The 18309-nt window shown below is 45.5% G+C and overlaps 1 protein-coding gene across 2 annotated transcripts in view; it reads left to right on the top strand.

Annotated features, from left to right (window-relative positions):
* FRMD4A (FERM domain containing 4A) overlaps positions 1-18309 on the top strand; it is a 223853-nt gene that overhangs the window by 124599 nt on the left and 80945 nt on the right. For both annotated transcript variants that reach the window (XM_086745341.1, XM_086745347.1), the window contains exon 4: positions 5012-5104. In XM_086745341.1, the coding sequence (XP_086601467.1) occupies positions 5012-5104 (93 nt within the window). The remainder of the gene's footprint in view (positions 1-5011; positions 5105-18309) is intronic.

Raw genomic sequence — 18309 nt, 5'->3', positions numbered from 1 at the left:
GACCAGTTTCTTCTAAAAGCAATTTTGTATTTGTTATTGACACACCAGTTTAACTGCCAACATGAGTGCAACCAACAGAGAAAAATTATCTGGCTTTCAATATTGAACCTCCCCATAGGTCACCCAAAACTGTTTGCACCATTTTTTGTGTGAATAGACTGATATAAATACCCAAATGAACAAATCAATGGCAATAACGAAACAAAAACTACTTTGTGTCTCTAAATTGAACCGTGAAGGAAATCCAGCTAGACACAGGCATGTATGAATGGGATCCTAGCGTAAGCTGCCTAAATTGGTCCATGAAAATGGTCAGGATTACTACATGCCTAGGGTTATATGCCCATACTTTTCCTCGTCTTACACGGGATTGTGCTCCATGAATAGTTCTGCTGAAGACAGCAAGACAGCTTCCAGAGCAAAGCATTTTGTGGTGTAACGGCATTGGAGTTTGGCTCCCTGATAGACCACATTCACAGGCAGATGCCAGCCTCTGTTCACTGCTGCTGTTCTCTACATGCCACACATGCACGCTTGAAAACAAGGAGCTAGGTGACAATCTGCAGTGCAGAAGCCCTCAGTGATGAAAGATTGTAAGTGGTAATTGAGTACAGTGAGCAGTTAGCTCCTGGCAGTGATTTAAGTGACCTTCCTCCTCTGAAGGAGCTTTAGATTTAAGCTCCATGCAAATGAGAATAATGAAACTCTTCAACTCAAAAACTCAGCGGCAATTAAACGTGTCATTCAGTACGCACAGCCGTGTACGTTTGCAACATGAATGTGTAACCTGGTATGCATACATATGTGCATATATTCTTTTTCTACTGGTTATATCAAACAAGTTAAAATGGAGTGAGAATGAAAAGAGCAAGACTCTTCAAAATTATAAATACCTTAAAGTGAATTATTGTTCTGTGCACCATGGCTTCTCAACTTTTCATCGTAAACGTGAGGCAAACCCAGACATTTCTGTTGAAAAAACACAAAGGTAGACAGTAACTCCATTGTCAACAAATCGGTCTCGGTGGGAACCGGTGTGTAATGCCGTTAGCTGCTGGTGGCTGCTATTTTGGTGATACAAATGCAGCTGGATAGGTTCAGGATAGGATGTCAGGCTTAGTGTGTTTTTTTCTTGCTCTGACAGTGTTTTGTACCTTGGCCTACGTGGATAAATGCTCGTTTTCTACTTTGGCTAGGAATGGGTGGGCATGTCAAGTTTCAATCCCATGCGAACTGCAGTCTTCAGTGTTAATTTCAGCCTTCCTGAGTTCTGTTAAAAGAAACATAACAGGAGTTCAGAATAAAGAAGCAGGGAAAAGGACAGATTTCAAGAAGGGGGATGCAGCAGGAAGTGTAGATTTCTCTAATTTTCGGGTGCCCAGGCTGAGAATCTTTCAATGGGGCCTCGAGCATTTGTCTTCTGAAAACCAAGCCTTGTTGACGTACACATCTGTGCTGAACAACAGAGCACAATGCAGGGATCGCGCACTGACGCTGCAGCAGAAATGATGGAGGGAGATGCCCATCGTGCCACCTTTCCAGCCACACAGCCTGCTGAGAGCAAGGCCAGTTGGCCATACACCCAGTCCCGTTAACACGGCCATCCTCACCTCTGCTCCTTGGCAGTATCGCTGCACAGCACTGTCCCAGGCTGGGCAGAATTGCTTTCAGCCCACACAGTGCAAAAGAAACATAAGAAACAGCTAGTTGGGCTTGAAAACCTGCATTATGTCACCCATCTCCAGTAGCCACTCTGCTAGTAAGTCTGTGCCCCTCATACACAGTTCAGGCTACTCTTTACCTAGAGAAAAAAAAAACAATAGATAAAAAAATATTTTAAAACTTTATCTGGAGAAAAAAAAAACTGACTAAAATTTAAAATATCTTGGAGAGAAACACACGGGTGTCCAGATCAGGGGGTAAGAAAGGTTGTGGTGGGCTGACCCTGACCAGACGCTGGGTCCCCACCAAGGCCACTCTGTCACTGCCTTCCTCAGCTGGACAGGGGAGAGAAAATGTAACGAAAGGCTTGTGGGTCGAGATAAGGACAGGGAGAGATCGCTCATCAATTACTGTCATCAGCAAAATAGACCTGACTTGAGGAAATTAGTTTAATTTATTACCAATCAAAATCAGAGTAGGATAATGATAAATAAAAATTAAATCTTAAAACACCTTGCCCTCACTCATCCCTTCTTCCTGGGCTTAACTTCATTCCTGATTTTCTCTACCTCCTTCCTGCCAGGGGCGCAGAGAGACAGGGAATGGGGGTTGCAGTCAGTTTATCACACGTTGTTTCTGCCACTCCTTCCTCCTCAGGAGAAGGACTCCTCACACTCTTGCCCTGCTCCAGCACAGGGTTCCTTCTATGGGAGACAGTCCTCCACAAACTTCTCCAACGTGAGTCCTTCCCATGGGCTGCAGTTCTTCATGAACTGCTCCAGCGTGGGTCTGTTCCCTTCAGGAACAGGCTGCTCCAGTGTAGGTCCCCCATGGGGTCACAAGTCCACCAGCAAACCTGCTCCACTGTGAGCTCCTCTCTCCACAAGGCCACAGGTCCTGCTCTAGCGTGGGCTTCCCACGGGGTCACAGCCTCCTTCAGGCATCCTGCCCAGCGTGGGGTCCTGCACGGGCTGTAGGTGGACCTCTGCTCCTCCATAGGCCCCCATGGGCTGCACCACGGGCTGCAGGGGAATCTCTGCTCTGTTGCCTGGAGCACCTCCTTTCCCTCCTTCCTCACTGACCTTGGTGTCTATAGGGTTATTCCTCTCACATGTTCTCAATTCTGTCTTTGGCTGCAGTTGCTGTTCTGCAGGGATTTTTTTTCCCCATCTTAAATATGTTATCACAGAGTTGCTACCACCATCACCAGCAGCAGGTCCGTCTTGGAGCTGGCTGGTGTTGGCTCTATCAGACCTAGGGAAGCTTCTAGCAGCTTCTCACAGAAGCCACTCCTGTAGCCACTCTGTTGCTACCAAGACCTTGCCACGCAAACCCAATACAAAAATTTTGGTCCTTTTTGTGCACAAAAAGATGTCCAGGATGAGTCTGAAAAGTCCCCAACTCCACGTGTATCATTTGTACCTAGTTGAGACTCGGTACACTTACAAAATAGATGCAAAAGCTACTACACTGAACTGACTTTTATACAGCATAATTATTGTGGCAGGGGAGGTTTAGGTTGAATATTAGGAAACACTTCTTTATTGAAAGAGTGGTCAGGCACTGGAACAGGCTGCCCAAGGAAGTGGTGGAGTCACCATCCCTGGAGGTGTTCAAAGAACATGTGGCACTTGAGGACATGGTTTAGTAGGCATGGTGGTGTTAGGTTGATGGTTGGACTTGATAATCTTGGAGGCCTTTTCCAACCTTAAAGATTCTGTGATTCTACAGAATTCGAGGTGAGACAGTTTCTTTATAAATCTCTGATCCTGAACCCAACACAGTGATGAGCAGAGCTCACAAGCCATTCTGAGTCCCTTAGACAGTGCAGAGCAGTGTGCTGTGCTGAGTGAGCACGCGTGACGTCCCAGCTCAGCTTCCAGAGCTGCCTGAGATTGAAGGTCCCTGAGCTGCCCATCCTCTTGTGCATCTGTGTAAGCCAAAGCAGAAATTCAAATTGAACCCAAGTGATTCAAAGCTTCCTGAAACTGCTACTTTCCCCTTTATTTATTTTTCTAGAAAAAAAAAAGGGAGTGGGGGAGCTACAAATTTGGTTAAATTGATGAATAGATGTTGGTGTTTACTTTCCAAAGGGGCTTCTCAGTTGCCCAAAACACACGTGCTGCTAAGGAGTCATGGGCAGACCCTTGTGAAAGCTTAGTGTGTTTTCTGACACAGTAGATCACTAAGGCTTATAGCAACTCTAGAAGTCAAGTCAATGCTTTTTTTTAAATTAAGCCCTTTTTTTTTTCCATTTTTCATGGAATGAAGAAATATTCTTGAGGTTCAGCATGAGCTGGCAAATAGACATTGAAATAGAACTCAGGACATCTAAGTTTCACTTCTTGGTTTATTTGCTGCAAGATTCCCTCCAAAATCACTTAAATTATCTCTCTCCTTTCTTGTCTAGACAGCAGAGTGCTGAAGGCAAGGGCTGCCTCTCCCTCTGGGTGAAACCTGGTCTGGCTGAAATCAATAGCAAAACGCTTAGAGAACGGAGCCCTAGCATCACTGGAGGTGATGGCAAAATTCCCACTGACCTCGGTGGGGCCTGAATTTTATCCTGTGTATTTCCACAGTGCCTAATTTAACAGGGCCTTTATCTCAGCCGGGGAGTGAGATGCCCCTGTAATACAAATCATGGTATTTATAAAATAGCTCTCACGCGCACACAGCGCTCTACAATGTGGGGAACGTGACAAAGAACAGAGCTCCTGCCCAGGAAAGCTTCCAACAGCAAGGCACGAATGGATAAATTATAGGAGAAAAATAATAGCGACAGGTACCAACTAGGCAAAAGAAAAGCAGCATGTGGTAATTGGAGCTGGAATGCTTCACGGAGCAGCTGTTTTTCAGGAGCTCTCTGAAGGAGGGAAAACGAAGGCTGGGCTAGAGAGGCTATTGCAGGCATGCGGGTAGTAAATCAACTGTCTGAGGCTGCAGAGTCAGGTTTAGCCTTGAGTGAAATATTGCAGGCATTGTGGAAACTCTTAACAAGAAGGTTTTCTAATGAAAATCTTGACAGACTTCTAATGATACGACTGCTCCAGGGGGTTGTAATAAAAAGGTGAAGCTCATAACATTTTGGACTGTCCTGCCTGCTCAGTGCTGCCAGCTTTCACCCTGACAGATTGAACTTTAGCTGTTCAGTTCCCAGACTGAACCGGTGCCAGGATGATATCGCCTCTGCTCCTCAAACATTTACAGTGTGCTTTTCAAATATCATGCCAGAGCTGAGGGCAAATAGCATGCGCTTCCATTCATCTTTTGTAACACCTCAGACCTCATTGCAATGAGTCGTGAGAAACCTCTTTGGTGCTGGGCTCAAAACCGTCTCTTCTCTTGCCAGGGGACACTTGAACTGGCTTCAACTGGACCGTCGGGTGCTGGAACATGACTTCCCCAAAAAGTCAGGACCGGTTGTTTTGTACTTTTGTGTCAGGTAAGTGTGTGATGGCAAGCCCTTCCCATGGGATACAGCTTTGGATTACTTCTTCCTCAGAGACCAGGAAACAAGGCTGCCAGGTTCTCATGCTGTTTGCCTGTGGACAAACAAACACTTTTACAGAGGTTTCTTTTGAGCTCTTTGGCTTTGAAAACTCTTCTCACACAAGTGCAAATGAGTAGTAGCCACACTAACACCCATAGCTGCCCACTGAGAAACCTTGCATGAGGGCAAGATCAGACATTATGGGGTTTTTTGTGGGTTTTGAACTCCTGGAAAGTCCAAGCTGGGTAGGGCTGCAGAACAAAGATGTCTTTCTCCCAGGATAACCAACCTGAGCCAGTCACCTGGAGGGAGGACACTCACTTCCTCGCCAACGAGCCACCCGTTTCCTCTGTATTGTATCCGGGGTGTGCATTGTGTCAAAGAACAGATTAATCCCAGTTTAGCTGTCGAATTTACCTTCTGTACTCACACAACAGTGAATGAATTACCTGCAAACAGCAAATGATGGCATTTTATGGCAACCAGTTGGCTTCTGCATAAGCATAGAACATACTCCTAGACAGGACTGGACCAGATTAGAAAGGTTTTAATGAAGATTATGGCAGTTTGGGAGAATTTCTCAGCATCTGGGAATTTTGCAAGGAATTGTTAGTGTTTGGAAGCCGCTAGAAGTTGCTGGTGCTCTTGTGTACACAGTGTCTTTGCCTCTGAGGGAGGTATTTTCTGAGAAGACAAATTTGCTCTTGCAGCTTTGAAAGACCCAGAGAGAGGCTGGGGGTTGGGGTGGCACATGTACAAAATCAAGTCAAGGGTTTTGACTTACTTTTAATGGATAGCTCATGTCTAGAACTAGCCAGTGCAGTGTTACTGTGTCTTTTTCTGTCAGCCTTTCCACTCCAGTGTTACATTACATCTGACATCACTCTCGTTCATTCCACAGTACCCACAAAACATGAAGACCTACTTTTGAGTTTCTTCCCCTGAGTACAGCTTTTTTTCCCCACATAGTGATAGCCATTCATTTAACTTCAATTACAAGGGAGGCTTCTCAAGAGAAGAAACTCTTTGTACCGTTATGTCCCCATATTTAGTGGTGGATAAATCTCAGGACAAATCAAGGCTGCACAAAGCCCCATGACTGCAGAACTGGCGTGCTGTCTCTCCCAAGAGAAGAGCTTAGTCTACATTTTGGGTGCTTCAAACTATAAGGGTAGATTCAGAGCTGAACATTTCCAGTGTATATGATCCAGATCCACCTGCGCTTAGAACTACAAGAAATTGTTCGTACTCTTTTGCAGAAGTGTTAGACTTTTAAGCAGATTTTTTAAAAAACAAAGAAACAAACAAACAAACAAACTCATTAAGAACATACCAACTCTGTTATCAAGTGTCTTTCCTAGGGGCTGAATTGAGGAGTCCGTGCTAGGGCAGGGATCACAGGAAAAGCTCTGACTGAGCAAGAGCCAAGTGCAGATTTTAGGAGTAGAACTCCTAAATGTGTGAAAGCCGGTGCTACTGAGCCTCTCTCATATTCATTTCAAAGACCACTCAATAAGCATAAATATTGCCATCTGTATTGGTTTATGAAAGTTGGCAGCACTGTGGAGACAAGTCATTCTACCAGGATCTTAGCCAAGAGACATCTTAGGACTATGGATCCATGCAACAGTTAGTAAATGAGTGACCTCTTCTGTTCCAGAATTGCAATCCATAGGGGAAAAGTCAGCATTCGGTGTATGAAAAGTAAGTGTGTGAAAAGCAGACTGACTACGGGCTTATACTCTTATTTGTGGTAGTAATGAGTGGATTGTCAAGTTACAATTGTAGTTACAATTTGAATTGGACTGGAAGGCCAGATGCATCAAGAGTTAGGCATGGGCATTAACTTACCATGGTTTTTCTACTGTTTATTTCCCCTGTGGATGTCAGATGCTGGCAAGAAGCTGAAAAAGCTTCCCAGCACATAGTGTTCCCATGTCGATCCCCAAATCTGATCTGAGCTGAAAGCAATTGGAGAAGAAATCGACTCCAGCCAGCTGGCTGAAGTTGGAAAGGCCCCACGTATCTGTTACCCAGCGGTTCCAGTTCTGGCTTAGGAACTAAAGCAAAGGCTGAAGGAAAGGGTGTGAAGAGACCCACCCATAGACAGGGCTTTCTGTTGATAATCTGGGGGTGCACAGTGGCTTGCAGAGCCATCCATATCCATACCATAAACAGAATGCTCCTCTATCCTGCTGCCATGAGGTGGAAAGCATAGATAATTAATGCTGTACCATACCTAATTAGAAATGTGTTAATTTTTAAGGGACTGGGTGCCCATGACACCTCCTATATCATTGGTAAAGGCTTGCCTGCATTTGCTGGTACCTTTCTGGCATTACCTCTCTCAAGAATTGCAGCTGAGAAAGCTTAGGTTGGTGCAGGGGTTCCTAATTGGGGAGACAGTAATACAAGTTACGGGATGTGCCAGATGTTAATTACAGAGAAATCTGTTTACTCTATCAGGATTTAGTAACGATGTGGTTTTTTCCCTCTAGTCAAAGCAAATGTACAATTCAACCACACTGGGTAACTACGGAAGGCACGAAGCTTCAGGCAAGAACAGTAAATGGCAGCTTGTGAAGAGGAGAAGCTACAGAGGAAACATTTTCACTTTTTATGTGACCATCAAATTCTTTTTACTCTTAACATGCCTGCAGCAATGTTGATGGGCAGTATGCCCACAAAGATGCCGTAGTTATTAGACTGCTCTAAAAGTACATTGAAAGGGAAGCATGCCTTTTTAAGCAAAGGCTTCTTGGAAGAACTGTGCCGAAAATAGGAATTTTCATAAGCTTTGCAGTGTGAAATTCTCCTCCCTTATTTAAATCTCTGCAGCACTGTTGAAGCTTCATCTTTTGACACAGGTTTCCTTGGGGTTTGACATTGTTGAACATTGATGTCCGGTGTCTTTACTCTCTCTGGCAACCAAAGACCGAAAATTTCACAGCACTGTGTCAAAGAAGGAGAACTTAGCATTAGCTCAGAAGAAATTGCTTCTGCCTTGTACACTGGCACAGGTAACTGAGGCCTCTCTGTCTTCAGCTTGTCATGTAGTGCTTCTCTGGAAGCTTTCCATTGAGAACAACGCAGGAATCTAGGAAGCAACCAGAAGTGCTCGGGAAGATGTCAACTGCCCCATGGCTATTCTTGTGCAATATTATTTTATGAGACTCTGCTAATACCCATTTATATAGCTTTAAAGCCATACATGAAAGGAAGAGGGAGTGCCATGTGTCTTGCAGGGAGGTGGGACATCTGGCAAGAGGATGGGAGTGATAGTAGTTCTCATCTTAGAACTAGCTTTCCCAGGTGGCTTTCTAAAGCCCTGGTCACTTGGTTGTTGATGAAATTCATTCCCTGCCTCAGAGGGTTTACAGAGTAGATAAACCAAGTCAGATGAGAGTCACAGCTAAAGTCCAGGAGAAGCAAAGGATGGGGATGAAGGAAGGAGGGATTGCTTGACTAGTTGATTTTACAGAAGTGTTTTGAGATCAGAAGAGGACAGTAAAACTGTACCTCACAACATGAGCTGGATGGCAAAGGGCAGGAACCTAAGTAAAACATGGAGATCGAGGCAGCAAGGAGGTCAGAAGAAAACAGAGCTACTGGGAGTTCAGATAAGGGTTGTTATATTTTCAGGAGGGAAGGAAGCATTTTGCTCTGACTCACACAGGCAGGAGAAGGAAGGCAAAGTTTCTCCCTTTGTGCAAATTTTTGGGGTGAGAGAGGACCAGAGCATAGACACACTATTTGTTCATGGAAAGCAAAGTTGGCCGGGTTTTGCAGTGAATTCTCATCCTCAAACAATGGCCTTGTGGGATTAGCAATCCTTAGCTAGGGAACCACCAGCATAGGTCTGATCTCTTTATCTTCTGGATGTTTGTCATGCTGTTAATTTATATGAACAAGCTCAGCAAATAAAATTCACTTCACTGGTGGATCTTTTCCCAGGAGTGAATATGTGTTCTCAGGGTAGTTCCACCAGCTAAAGAGTGACAACTCACTGCAGAAGTCGTCACACTAAATCAGAACATCTCTCACGTTGAAAGGCTTTTCTTTCAGAAAGGCATGGAAAAAATGTGAAATAAATCCTCAATACTCAAATACGCTGTGGGGCAGAATTTGTATCTATGGCCCAGCAGTATTCTCACAAAGGAATGCTTGTGTCCAGCAACATCTGGCATGTCTTCATACATACTGGTTAGGCTGAAGTCAGCATGGGAGCCATGGGGGCTCAGGACTCTCAATATTGAGGGCAGACATTTTGCCAGGTTACCACAGTTACTACAGAACAAAGTGGCCTTAAATAAGAGACCAGCACTAAAACACACAGTGCAAAGCATACCGTTGCTTCCTTTAACCTGAAGGAACGTAGCTCTGTGTGCAGTGGTGGTGGTCCAGGTCCAAGGCAGGTGGGACAGATGTCTGAGGTGAGACTCTCCACACCAAACCTGAGAGACAAGTCTACATCAGGACTAATTAGTGCAGCCTCCTTGTATAAACACTGGAAATAAATAGGCATTTTTCAGGAAAAATTCATCTGACTTAGTTTTGATGACTGCTTTGGAATTCAGCAAGTTGCAGTCTAAAATACCTATACCTCTTCTCTAACCTCAGACCCCTGCTCAGACATAGGCATCTACATTGTATCTACTTCTTCTCACCTGATGAATCCCCTCTGTGTGCATCAAGGGCAGCCTATAAATTCAGAATATTATTTCAAAGAGGGTTGGCACAGCCAGAGTTGAGGAGGCACTTCCCATCTACAAGGCTTTGCCTGACTAGCTGAACAGAACTGGACTAGATTTCAGCTGCTAATGAGGCCTTATACTATTTTAGGTTTTCAGCCCTCCTTTACATCCAGTCTTTAAACCCGTATTCCAGTAGAAAAAGACTAACGTTAAAAATAAAAGAAGCAGGAGAGCATTTGGAAACAGCTGACCCCAGAAGGACGAGAGACAGTGGTTGCTAACATGGGTTATTCACAGGGCTAGATGGACCTTACAACCTGTTGCTGAAATACCTTGCTGCCTCCCCCGTTGGCCAGAAGACACGTATGGGGTGCAGATTCACGGCATCCTGCTCCCAACTCGCCCGACTCACTCACGTGGCGATCCCAGCACACCGTGGTTGTGTGTGCCATTCATTTCCACTCTGCTTTGCGTCTCTCCAAGAAATTTGATCAGGGGGTGGTGATGACAGCAGCCTGCTGTGGCAGGAAGAGCGGAATAGAACCACACTAAATTAACCAGAGCAATTTATTTCTCTCACTCGTAATGGGCTGTGTTTCTCCATCCACAGTTTTCCCCACCAGAGAGGGGTATGTGGCGCTCCACTGCTTTGCTCCAGGCAGAGAATGAGGAGGGTGGACAAGCTGCAGTGGCTTCTGAGCAGAGCCCTGAGCAAGATGGGTGGGATAGGGAAAGCAAGCAGGAAACTGATGCCAAGGTGAGAGATGAGAGATGGTAGCAGAAGCATCCTTCCCCCGCATCGCCAGCTACTGCCTCTCCCCACTGAGGAGGGAGAAGGAGCAGCCCCACGGTGTGAGACAGGGTTTTCCAGGAACTGGGGAGAGAGGCCTGAGGAGATTATCAAATACATCAATTTTGCAGCCAGGGGAGAGGGAGAGAAGTGTCAGTTTGCTCTCACTCATGGATATGCTTCATCTTACCAGCTAGCACCTAGGAGAAGATGCTGGGGAAAAATCCAATATACACAAACTTCTCGGCTCTTCTGCTCTTCCCCGGTCAGCTGCAGACTCCTCTGCAAGGGGAGCTGCAAGGAGGGTGGTGCTGGACCCCACTTTGCCATGGAGCTTGATCATCCCAGGAGAGTTCAGGGAACTGCCCTGAGATGTTTCAGCACCCTGAGGTGCTTCATCCCCACCCTCGTGGCTAGCTGTCTCTTCTCGGAGCTCCTTTCAGCTGTGCTACATCCCTCACCTGCTCTCACTACAGCTATTGAGCTGGTAACTCCCTGCACCAAGCTCCCAGGCAGTTTACGCTACATAGAAGGGAGACAAAGAGACATCTCCTGTTCACTTTATATCTCTACAGCTCCATGCACTACTGGGGTGCTGTAGAAACAACAGTAAAAACCAGAATATTAAACCCGCATAACCAACCCAGCCCAACCAAGCTGCTTTTAGGGATTCCCATGACCTACTCTGTCTGCAAAGTCCAGCAAAGCTGCACCGTAACCCAGATCTCTGTACAGCATGTGTCTCGCGGGTTGGTGTACATCAGCTGTGTGTACGCTAAGGGGGAAGATCTCAAAAGCCGGCAGCCCTGCAAACCCCCTCCTCCCACCCGGCCGCCGTGTATAAATACAGCCGCTCAGCCCCTGTTTGTGCTGGAAGACAAGGCTCCCTGCAGACAATTTATTGCAGCCTTCTCAGGGTGGCCCCCTGCTCTGTTCACCAGGGGGAAGGTGTAATAAATTGCCTGTGGGGAGGCTTTGCTCCTCAGAGTCTCTTTAGAGATATGAGAAACTTCTGTCCAGTTGGAAGATTTACTTGTGTGAAAACTGACCTTTGCTTGAGGAAGGGAACTAATGGGGCTCCGCTACTTAGCACAGAGCTCTGAGCTAAGCCATCCATTATGCACACGTCTTAATAGCAGTCTGGCTCTTGAGTCCCATAACATCATTTCTGTTTTCTGCTTAACTGGGAATATATTTGTATAAGTGAGTTGTGTTTAGAGAAGGGGATAAGTTGTTTTTCCTTTCCATTCAGCCACCCGAGGTGGGGAGGGGGGGGGGAGAAAAAGCAGCATTCTAAAAATTTGTTGTTTTGAGACACGTTTAGAATGTGTTGATGCTGGCAGCATTGTCTTGTCTAATTTTGGGAAGCATTTAGACAGCATGATAGGTACCATGCAGAAATGATGGATGCTGTCAGCGTAGGATTTATACCTCATTTGGATCAAGCAGCAACAGGTATGTCAATGCCCACACACAGATTCTCTGACTGGGTCGGTCATGCAGACATTGTTTCCATGTTCATTGCAGTTTGTGCATTTTTATCGTACACTAGTGAATGTGATTTACTGTCACCAGCAAAGAAAGCAGAAAGGTCTGCTATGAGGGATCCCATCACCATGGTACTGAACAAAGGGGTAGAGCCAGTGAGTAAGTAAACCCCATGCCAGCTTTCACAACCAAATCATCCCTTCCCTGTGATGACAACACGGTGGAATAGCTGGAGGAGTTTCTGTTCCTAAAATGGTTCAAGATCCTCAGATGGAAGATGCTCTACAAATATTGAGGGATGGTGTTATGCAGGAGAGTGTACCCAGCGAGTTACCTCTAATAGCCAATATGTCACTCTTGGGGAGGATCAAAGAGCCGGAGAGAGTTGGGCTGGAGCTCAGGAGAATGTGGGGAAATTTCCCTGGTGACTGAGAGAGAGGAGGGGAGGAAGGCAGTGTGCTGCTCTGATCCAGTCACTGCTCTCATCTCACACTTGGGACAGATAACCACATCACTCCAAGCCAAGAGGAGCTGCAACAGCCTTTTTGTACAAAGCTGCACTTCTCTTGCAAGCTAAGCTCCATGGGACATTTCCAGGGTGAAGTGATTTGCAGAATATATTGAGCTGGCTGCTGCTTTTATGGCTTTGTCAGGCCTGGTTCCTCTCCTGGTGAGAGGGCAGAAGCCTCACCGTACTGAACTCAGTGCCCTTCCAGGTGATGCTTGATGCTGTAACCAAACATCAGGGAGAAATGTGCCTGCATTACCGCCTTGATTCCTTCCCGTCTCTGTGTTGATACTGGAGCGTTCTGTGGTTTGCAAACACTCCCAGGATGTACATCCTGGAAGAGAGCAAGAAAGCTGGTCTCTATATATTCCAAAGCAAATACTTTGGTATTTTGTACATGGAGAAGATGAGGCATAGGAATGAGCAAATATCCCCAAAACACATGGTTTTCCAGGAGTTCAATGGGCCAATCTCTTACAAACACTGAGAAAAAATGGATGGGCAGTGGGTAAAGGTGCAAACAGCTTGGTATAGCCGGTGGGAACAAGAGACGGAACAGGTTCAGGTTAAAAAAAATATCTACAGCTTTTTTTCGTTAGCTACAATTCCCTATATTCCTGGAATCATGTTCACCTCCAGTTTTGTGGCTTCCTTGCAGTGAAGTTAAAGTCAACATAGGTCTCTCTTGCTGCGTCCTGTCCCCTGCATACCAATCCCTGGCACTGACTGAGGGTGGCCTGGGCATGGCAGAAGCACAGGGGACAGGACATGGGATAAGAATCAAAATGAATGCAGAAGAGGAGGTAAATAGAGGTTTTTAGTGCCTCTGATTTTCATTCCTGGCTGATTACTTAACAGGCCAACTATTTAGCATGACCATTGTCTGCTTTAAGTGTCAGTACATAAAAGTGTGCACCCATGACTATTAGCAAACAGGGCTGGAACATAAAAGGAGCTCTGCAGCCTGAGCTGCTCAGAATACTCATTTAGCACAAGACACTGGACATAATGGCATCTGCATTTAAGTCCATTATACCAATGCATGTGATTTTTCTTTTCCTGGTTAGCAAATGGCCTCATAGTTTTCAAATTATCCTCTGAGGTTTTAAATGACATGTTGAGGGATAATGAGCCAGACCCTCAATTGATGAGACAGAAAAGGGGTCTCCTCCTTCATCCATTGCTTTGTAATAATGAAATAAGAGGCAGTCCACCGACTTCTGCTGACAGCTCTGTCCTGCATCCTAACCAGAATGGAGTCAGCCATCTGGGAAGGACACGGAGACACCTCTGCCCATTTCAATCCTTTCACTCGGGTCTGAGTGTATTTCCTACCTAGGGCAGGAGGAAACACTGAGGAAAGTGACTGCACATCAAAACAAAAATTGTGATTTTTCCCCTTTCCTATTCTTAATAGCCCCAAGAGGGATGTTTTGCCTCCCTGCACGGAAACAGTATCACAGGGCTGGAGGGAAGGTACCCCCCTTGCCAGTGCTAAGTCACCAGCTCCTGCCCCTTGGAAAAGGCAGGAACTCACCCAAAAATCAGTGCCACACTGCTATCAGTCACGGTCATCTTGATCAGAAGCAAATATCCTCAGTGCCATCCTTGGCCTCTCCATCACTGTCTGGCAGGGCTCACCTCTGTTTTGACTGGCCCTCTCGCTTAGCACCGTACCAGCACTCCAGAGACACGCATGCTGGCATGTCCCTCACCCAGCTGCCCCTGTGGCCACCTCACTGCCTTGCTCTGAAAGCAGCAAGACATCTGAGGAGTGAGGCTTCATAGGACAGTACCAACAGAGTCCTTTGCTATGCCCTTGCCTGGTCTGGGCTCTCCAGATGGCAGAGGGACCTTTTGTCCTAGTCAGGGCTCCCATTTCAATTACAGTTTTTTCTCATAAGGGCACTCCTCAAGAAGGTGCTATTCCTCAGTGAACCAAGTGTTGAAACATTTCTGAGGTCTTCCAAAGTCCTTTCAATGTTTTCTTTGAATTTTCTCGGAAGAAAACACCATGGCACCAGAATGGGAGTTTTGGAGTGTTTCTTTTTGTTGAAAAAAAAATGTTTTTGTTGTTGGATAAAATCCTTTTGGACCAGCCGATTCCCACCAGAGTCAAACGTCGCAAGAACTAGGATGATATCACTGCCCCAGGACAGATCTACATCTGAAGTAGACAAGACATCCATTTGCTATGGTCACGCTTCAAAATATCATTGTGCTGAAGAACACAGTGAAATATGTTTACCGTTTGGCAGGTTCTGCTTGGAAATGAACACACAGGCTTGTGATCTCACATGCCATGACAGCACATTTGCACAGACAGGAACTCAAGAGTCTGGTCCATGCTCGGTGATAGATGGCCAAGCTCAGGCTGACAGAATATGTCCAGAGCTGTGTGTTAAGAGTAAATGCTAAATATTTTTCTTTTGGTATTTTTTTGGTGTGTGGAAATTGAGAGTGCTGCTCATTTCAGCTCTCACTGGCCACACAAGCACACCACCAGCTCAGGTGCTTTTGGAGGCCATTTTCCCGATAGTCCTGAGTCCTCCTATCCCCACAGCAAGGACGAAGCACTAGTGGTCAAGCACCTTCCCAAAGCTGCTAAATTCGCCCATCTGCACTCGGAAAACTGGGTTTGCATATGAGGCCAGCATCAGCAGCCAGGGATTCTCCATCTCCTAAAGAACCAGTAATCTCACTGGTGAGTCCAAGGCCCAGACAGGCATTTCTCCCTGCTCCAAGTAGGTGGGCATGTGTGTAGTGAAAAGGAGAAATTACAGTAGTGCCAGTTTCCCATCACCCAAGGATCAGGAGTTTCCACAGCTACTTCTCACAGGCACCACTGTACAAACGTCTGTGCTTGGCTGGTTACGATGGGAATTACCATTCATCACGGCGTGAGGGGACTTAAGCTGTCTCAGAGCAAGTTGTCAGTTAACCAACGCTTGATACAGAGCAATCTGATCAGTATGAGGCATGTCCTCACAGCTAAAAAGCTTTAAACGTTTCAGATGCAGCGGCTTCTGAAGTCTTCCAGGATACCTTCTGTAGTACTCATTATTATATTCCTGCTGCTGAGGGGGAGCAGTCAAGACAGGCACTTTGTATTCATTACGCAGCGTAATATTCACTGGTCTATTTAATTAATGCTTAGAAAATGTACTTGATGAATCATAAGTTACTCGGGGAGGGGAGAGATGGGGAACGCAGAAATAGATTAACACTGTCTGAGCTTTTAAAAATTTTCCAAAACTATTTCTCTGGTTTCTACATGCACAAAGTCTTGTGGGGTGTTCCTCCTTCTTGCAGGCACCTAATTTATCATAGCAACAGTTGCTGGCTATCAAGGAAGGCCTTGTAGGAGCTGCTTGAGGCAAAGCCGTTGGCTGTATTGCAAGAGATGTAGGTAGCGGAGCAGAGGTGTCAGACACATTGTACTGCCTGTTTCTCCATCCAGCCCATCCATTTTCTCCTGGATACACCAGCTTCACAGCACATGGAGGAATGCTGCTGAGTCCTTTGGAAATCTGAGAGCTGCCCCTTAAAACTGATTATCTTGAAACACGCCGTAAGAAAGGGCTTCTAAGCTTAACAGGCAAAGCAGACAGCGGGGGGCAGAGGAGGAAGCAGTATTTTTTAAACATAGCACAACAGCCCGAAGCTGCTAAATGATTTGCTGAAGGTCATGAAGGAAACCTGTGTCGAAGTCAGGAATTCAACCCAGATTTTTTGCTTGGTTCATTGCCTTAGCAGCTGGATGCTTCTTCGTGCCTCCTTAGTCACTGACACTGGTCATTGTAAAGTGTGGTTTCCTTCACTGTATTTGGAAAAGGTGGTAATGAGAGGAGGTCTGACAGAGATTCCCAATCTGTGCAAAAAACCTGCGTCTTTCCCTCGCCTTTCAGTTGTTGCCGCACTGGCTGTGGATTCAGGGGAGTCTGCTCCAGTTCGGGTTTTCCGAGCTTGCCACACAGAAAATCCCATAAGAGTTCTCTCTGCAAATCTGTTTTCTTTTAAGTAGCACCAATTTCCCAGTGCACATGCTTTGCATTTGTCTGGGTGCATGTGTGAGAGCCAGTAGCTCCCCAGCACCCTCTCCACTCTGGAGATCTCTTGAGAATTGGGTTTTCTTTGTGAAGATGAAGTATCATGTGCAGGCTCTGTGCTCCGAGAGACTCAATTTTGTACAGAAAAGGATCTGTGTATGTCTATGCGGAAAGCCTTGGGAAAAGATCCTTGGAGCCTTAAGAAATGCAATATTGCCCTCTAGTGATGATGAGGATGGTCTCGTTGGAGCTGATGAAACAAAAAGCGTTTTGGCTAACCTTCACTGGGATTCAAAATTGAATAAATGTTCCTATTTTCTTCTGGCCCCTGAATTACAGATCGTAGCGTCACAACTTGGAGAGCACTGGCAGCCGTGATAAGGAGAGGAGGTTCTTCAAGAATCACAGAATGTGTAAAATTATCATTTTTCTCCATGAATTCAGCAGATGGAAAGCTAGCTGCATTCAGAGAGCAGATCTAGTAAGAAGTTTCCTTTTTTAAGGCAGCATCTTTTTTGCATTTCTAAAGCCAAGTATATCTTTATTTGCCAAAAAAAAAGAAAAAAAAAAAAAGAGAGACACAGACAGGAGGTGAAACCCAGTGGAAACCAGAAAAAAAAAAAACAAAAAAACCTTAAATTTTGTGCTTCATGATCCCTATTCTGGAGACGGAGAAGGAGGGATAATAGCAGGAACACTTCAGCAGATGAACAAGAGCTCAGAATGTTTCTCTCACTCTAGTAAGCAAGTAGTTCTTGTATCTGTCAGGAAATAAACTGTTTTGAAGGGCCTTCAGAAGACACTTAGGAGCACTACAAAGCTTTGACCTTTACCCCAAGAAGGTGACACTTAAGGCCCTCGATTCTGCAAATAGCTCAACGTGGACAATCCCTCCAGTGCTTCTGTGAAGCCCCAGGGGTGTCAGCAGGTCTCTCAGCCCCACTCCCAGCAGGGTCAGGGAGTAAGGTTTCTCTGTAACTGGACCCCGCATCTCAACCCAGATTACTAAGGTATCTCATTTTTTAAAGTTCCTGATGCAGACAGCATTTCCCTAGCACCTTCCCTATTCTAATTGCCTCTGACAAGGCACGATAGTACTGGAATTTATGTAAGGAACATTGCTGTCACTGTACTGCAACTTAAAGATCACTATAAAACAGGGTGAGTAGACAGATGTACTTTTTTCCCCCTTACTTAAAACACAAAGTAAATGCAAAATTCACCTTAATCATTCACTGAACCTATCCAGATTTCCTTCATCACTACAGGAACACATACCATACTCACATGTAACAATCGGTTGTGAACTTTGACAGTATCCTGAGCTTTTTTTCTCCAAAAGGTCACAAAGCAGAATTAAGGGCTGGAGTCAATTCAAGCCATTGGCAAAAATTTCATGGACTTCACTGCCAAAGAATAAAACCTTCAAAGTAAACAGGGCATGGAGTACTGAACTGATTCATACATGTGATGGACTTTCACAATAATTCGTAATATTTTGGATAATCAGTCAATTTAAGAGAGTGGGTTTTATTGACACTGAGGGTTTGGGCTAGGCAACTTTTTAGTGAGTTCTGTGAAGTCATCTCAGCTCAGACAATTAGATTATTGTTATGCCCAGTCATCCG

The sequence above is a fragment of the Chlamydotis macqueenii genome, chromosome 1, assembly GCF_036417535.1.
Source record: "Chlamydotis macqueenii isolate bChlMac1 chromosome 1, bChlMac1.mat, whole genome shotgun sequence".
Taxonomy (NCBI): domain Eukaryota; kingdom Metazoa; phylum Chordata; class Aves; order Otidiformes; family Otididae; genus Chlamydotis; species Chlamydotis macqueenii.
This window is presented reverse-complemented; position numbering and strand designations above follow the sequence as displayed.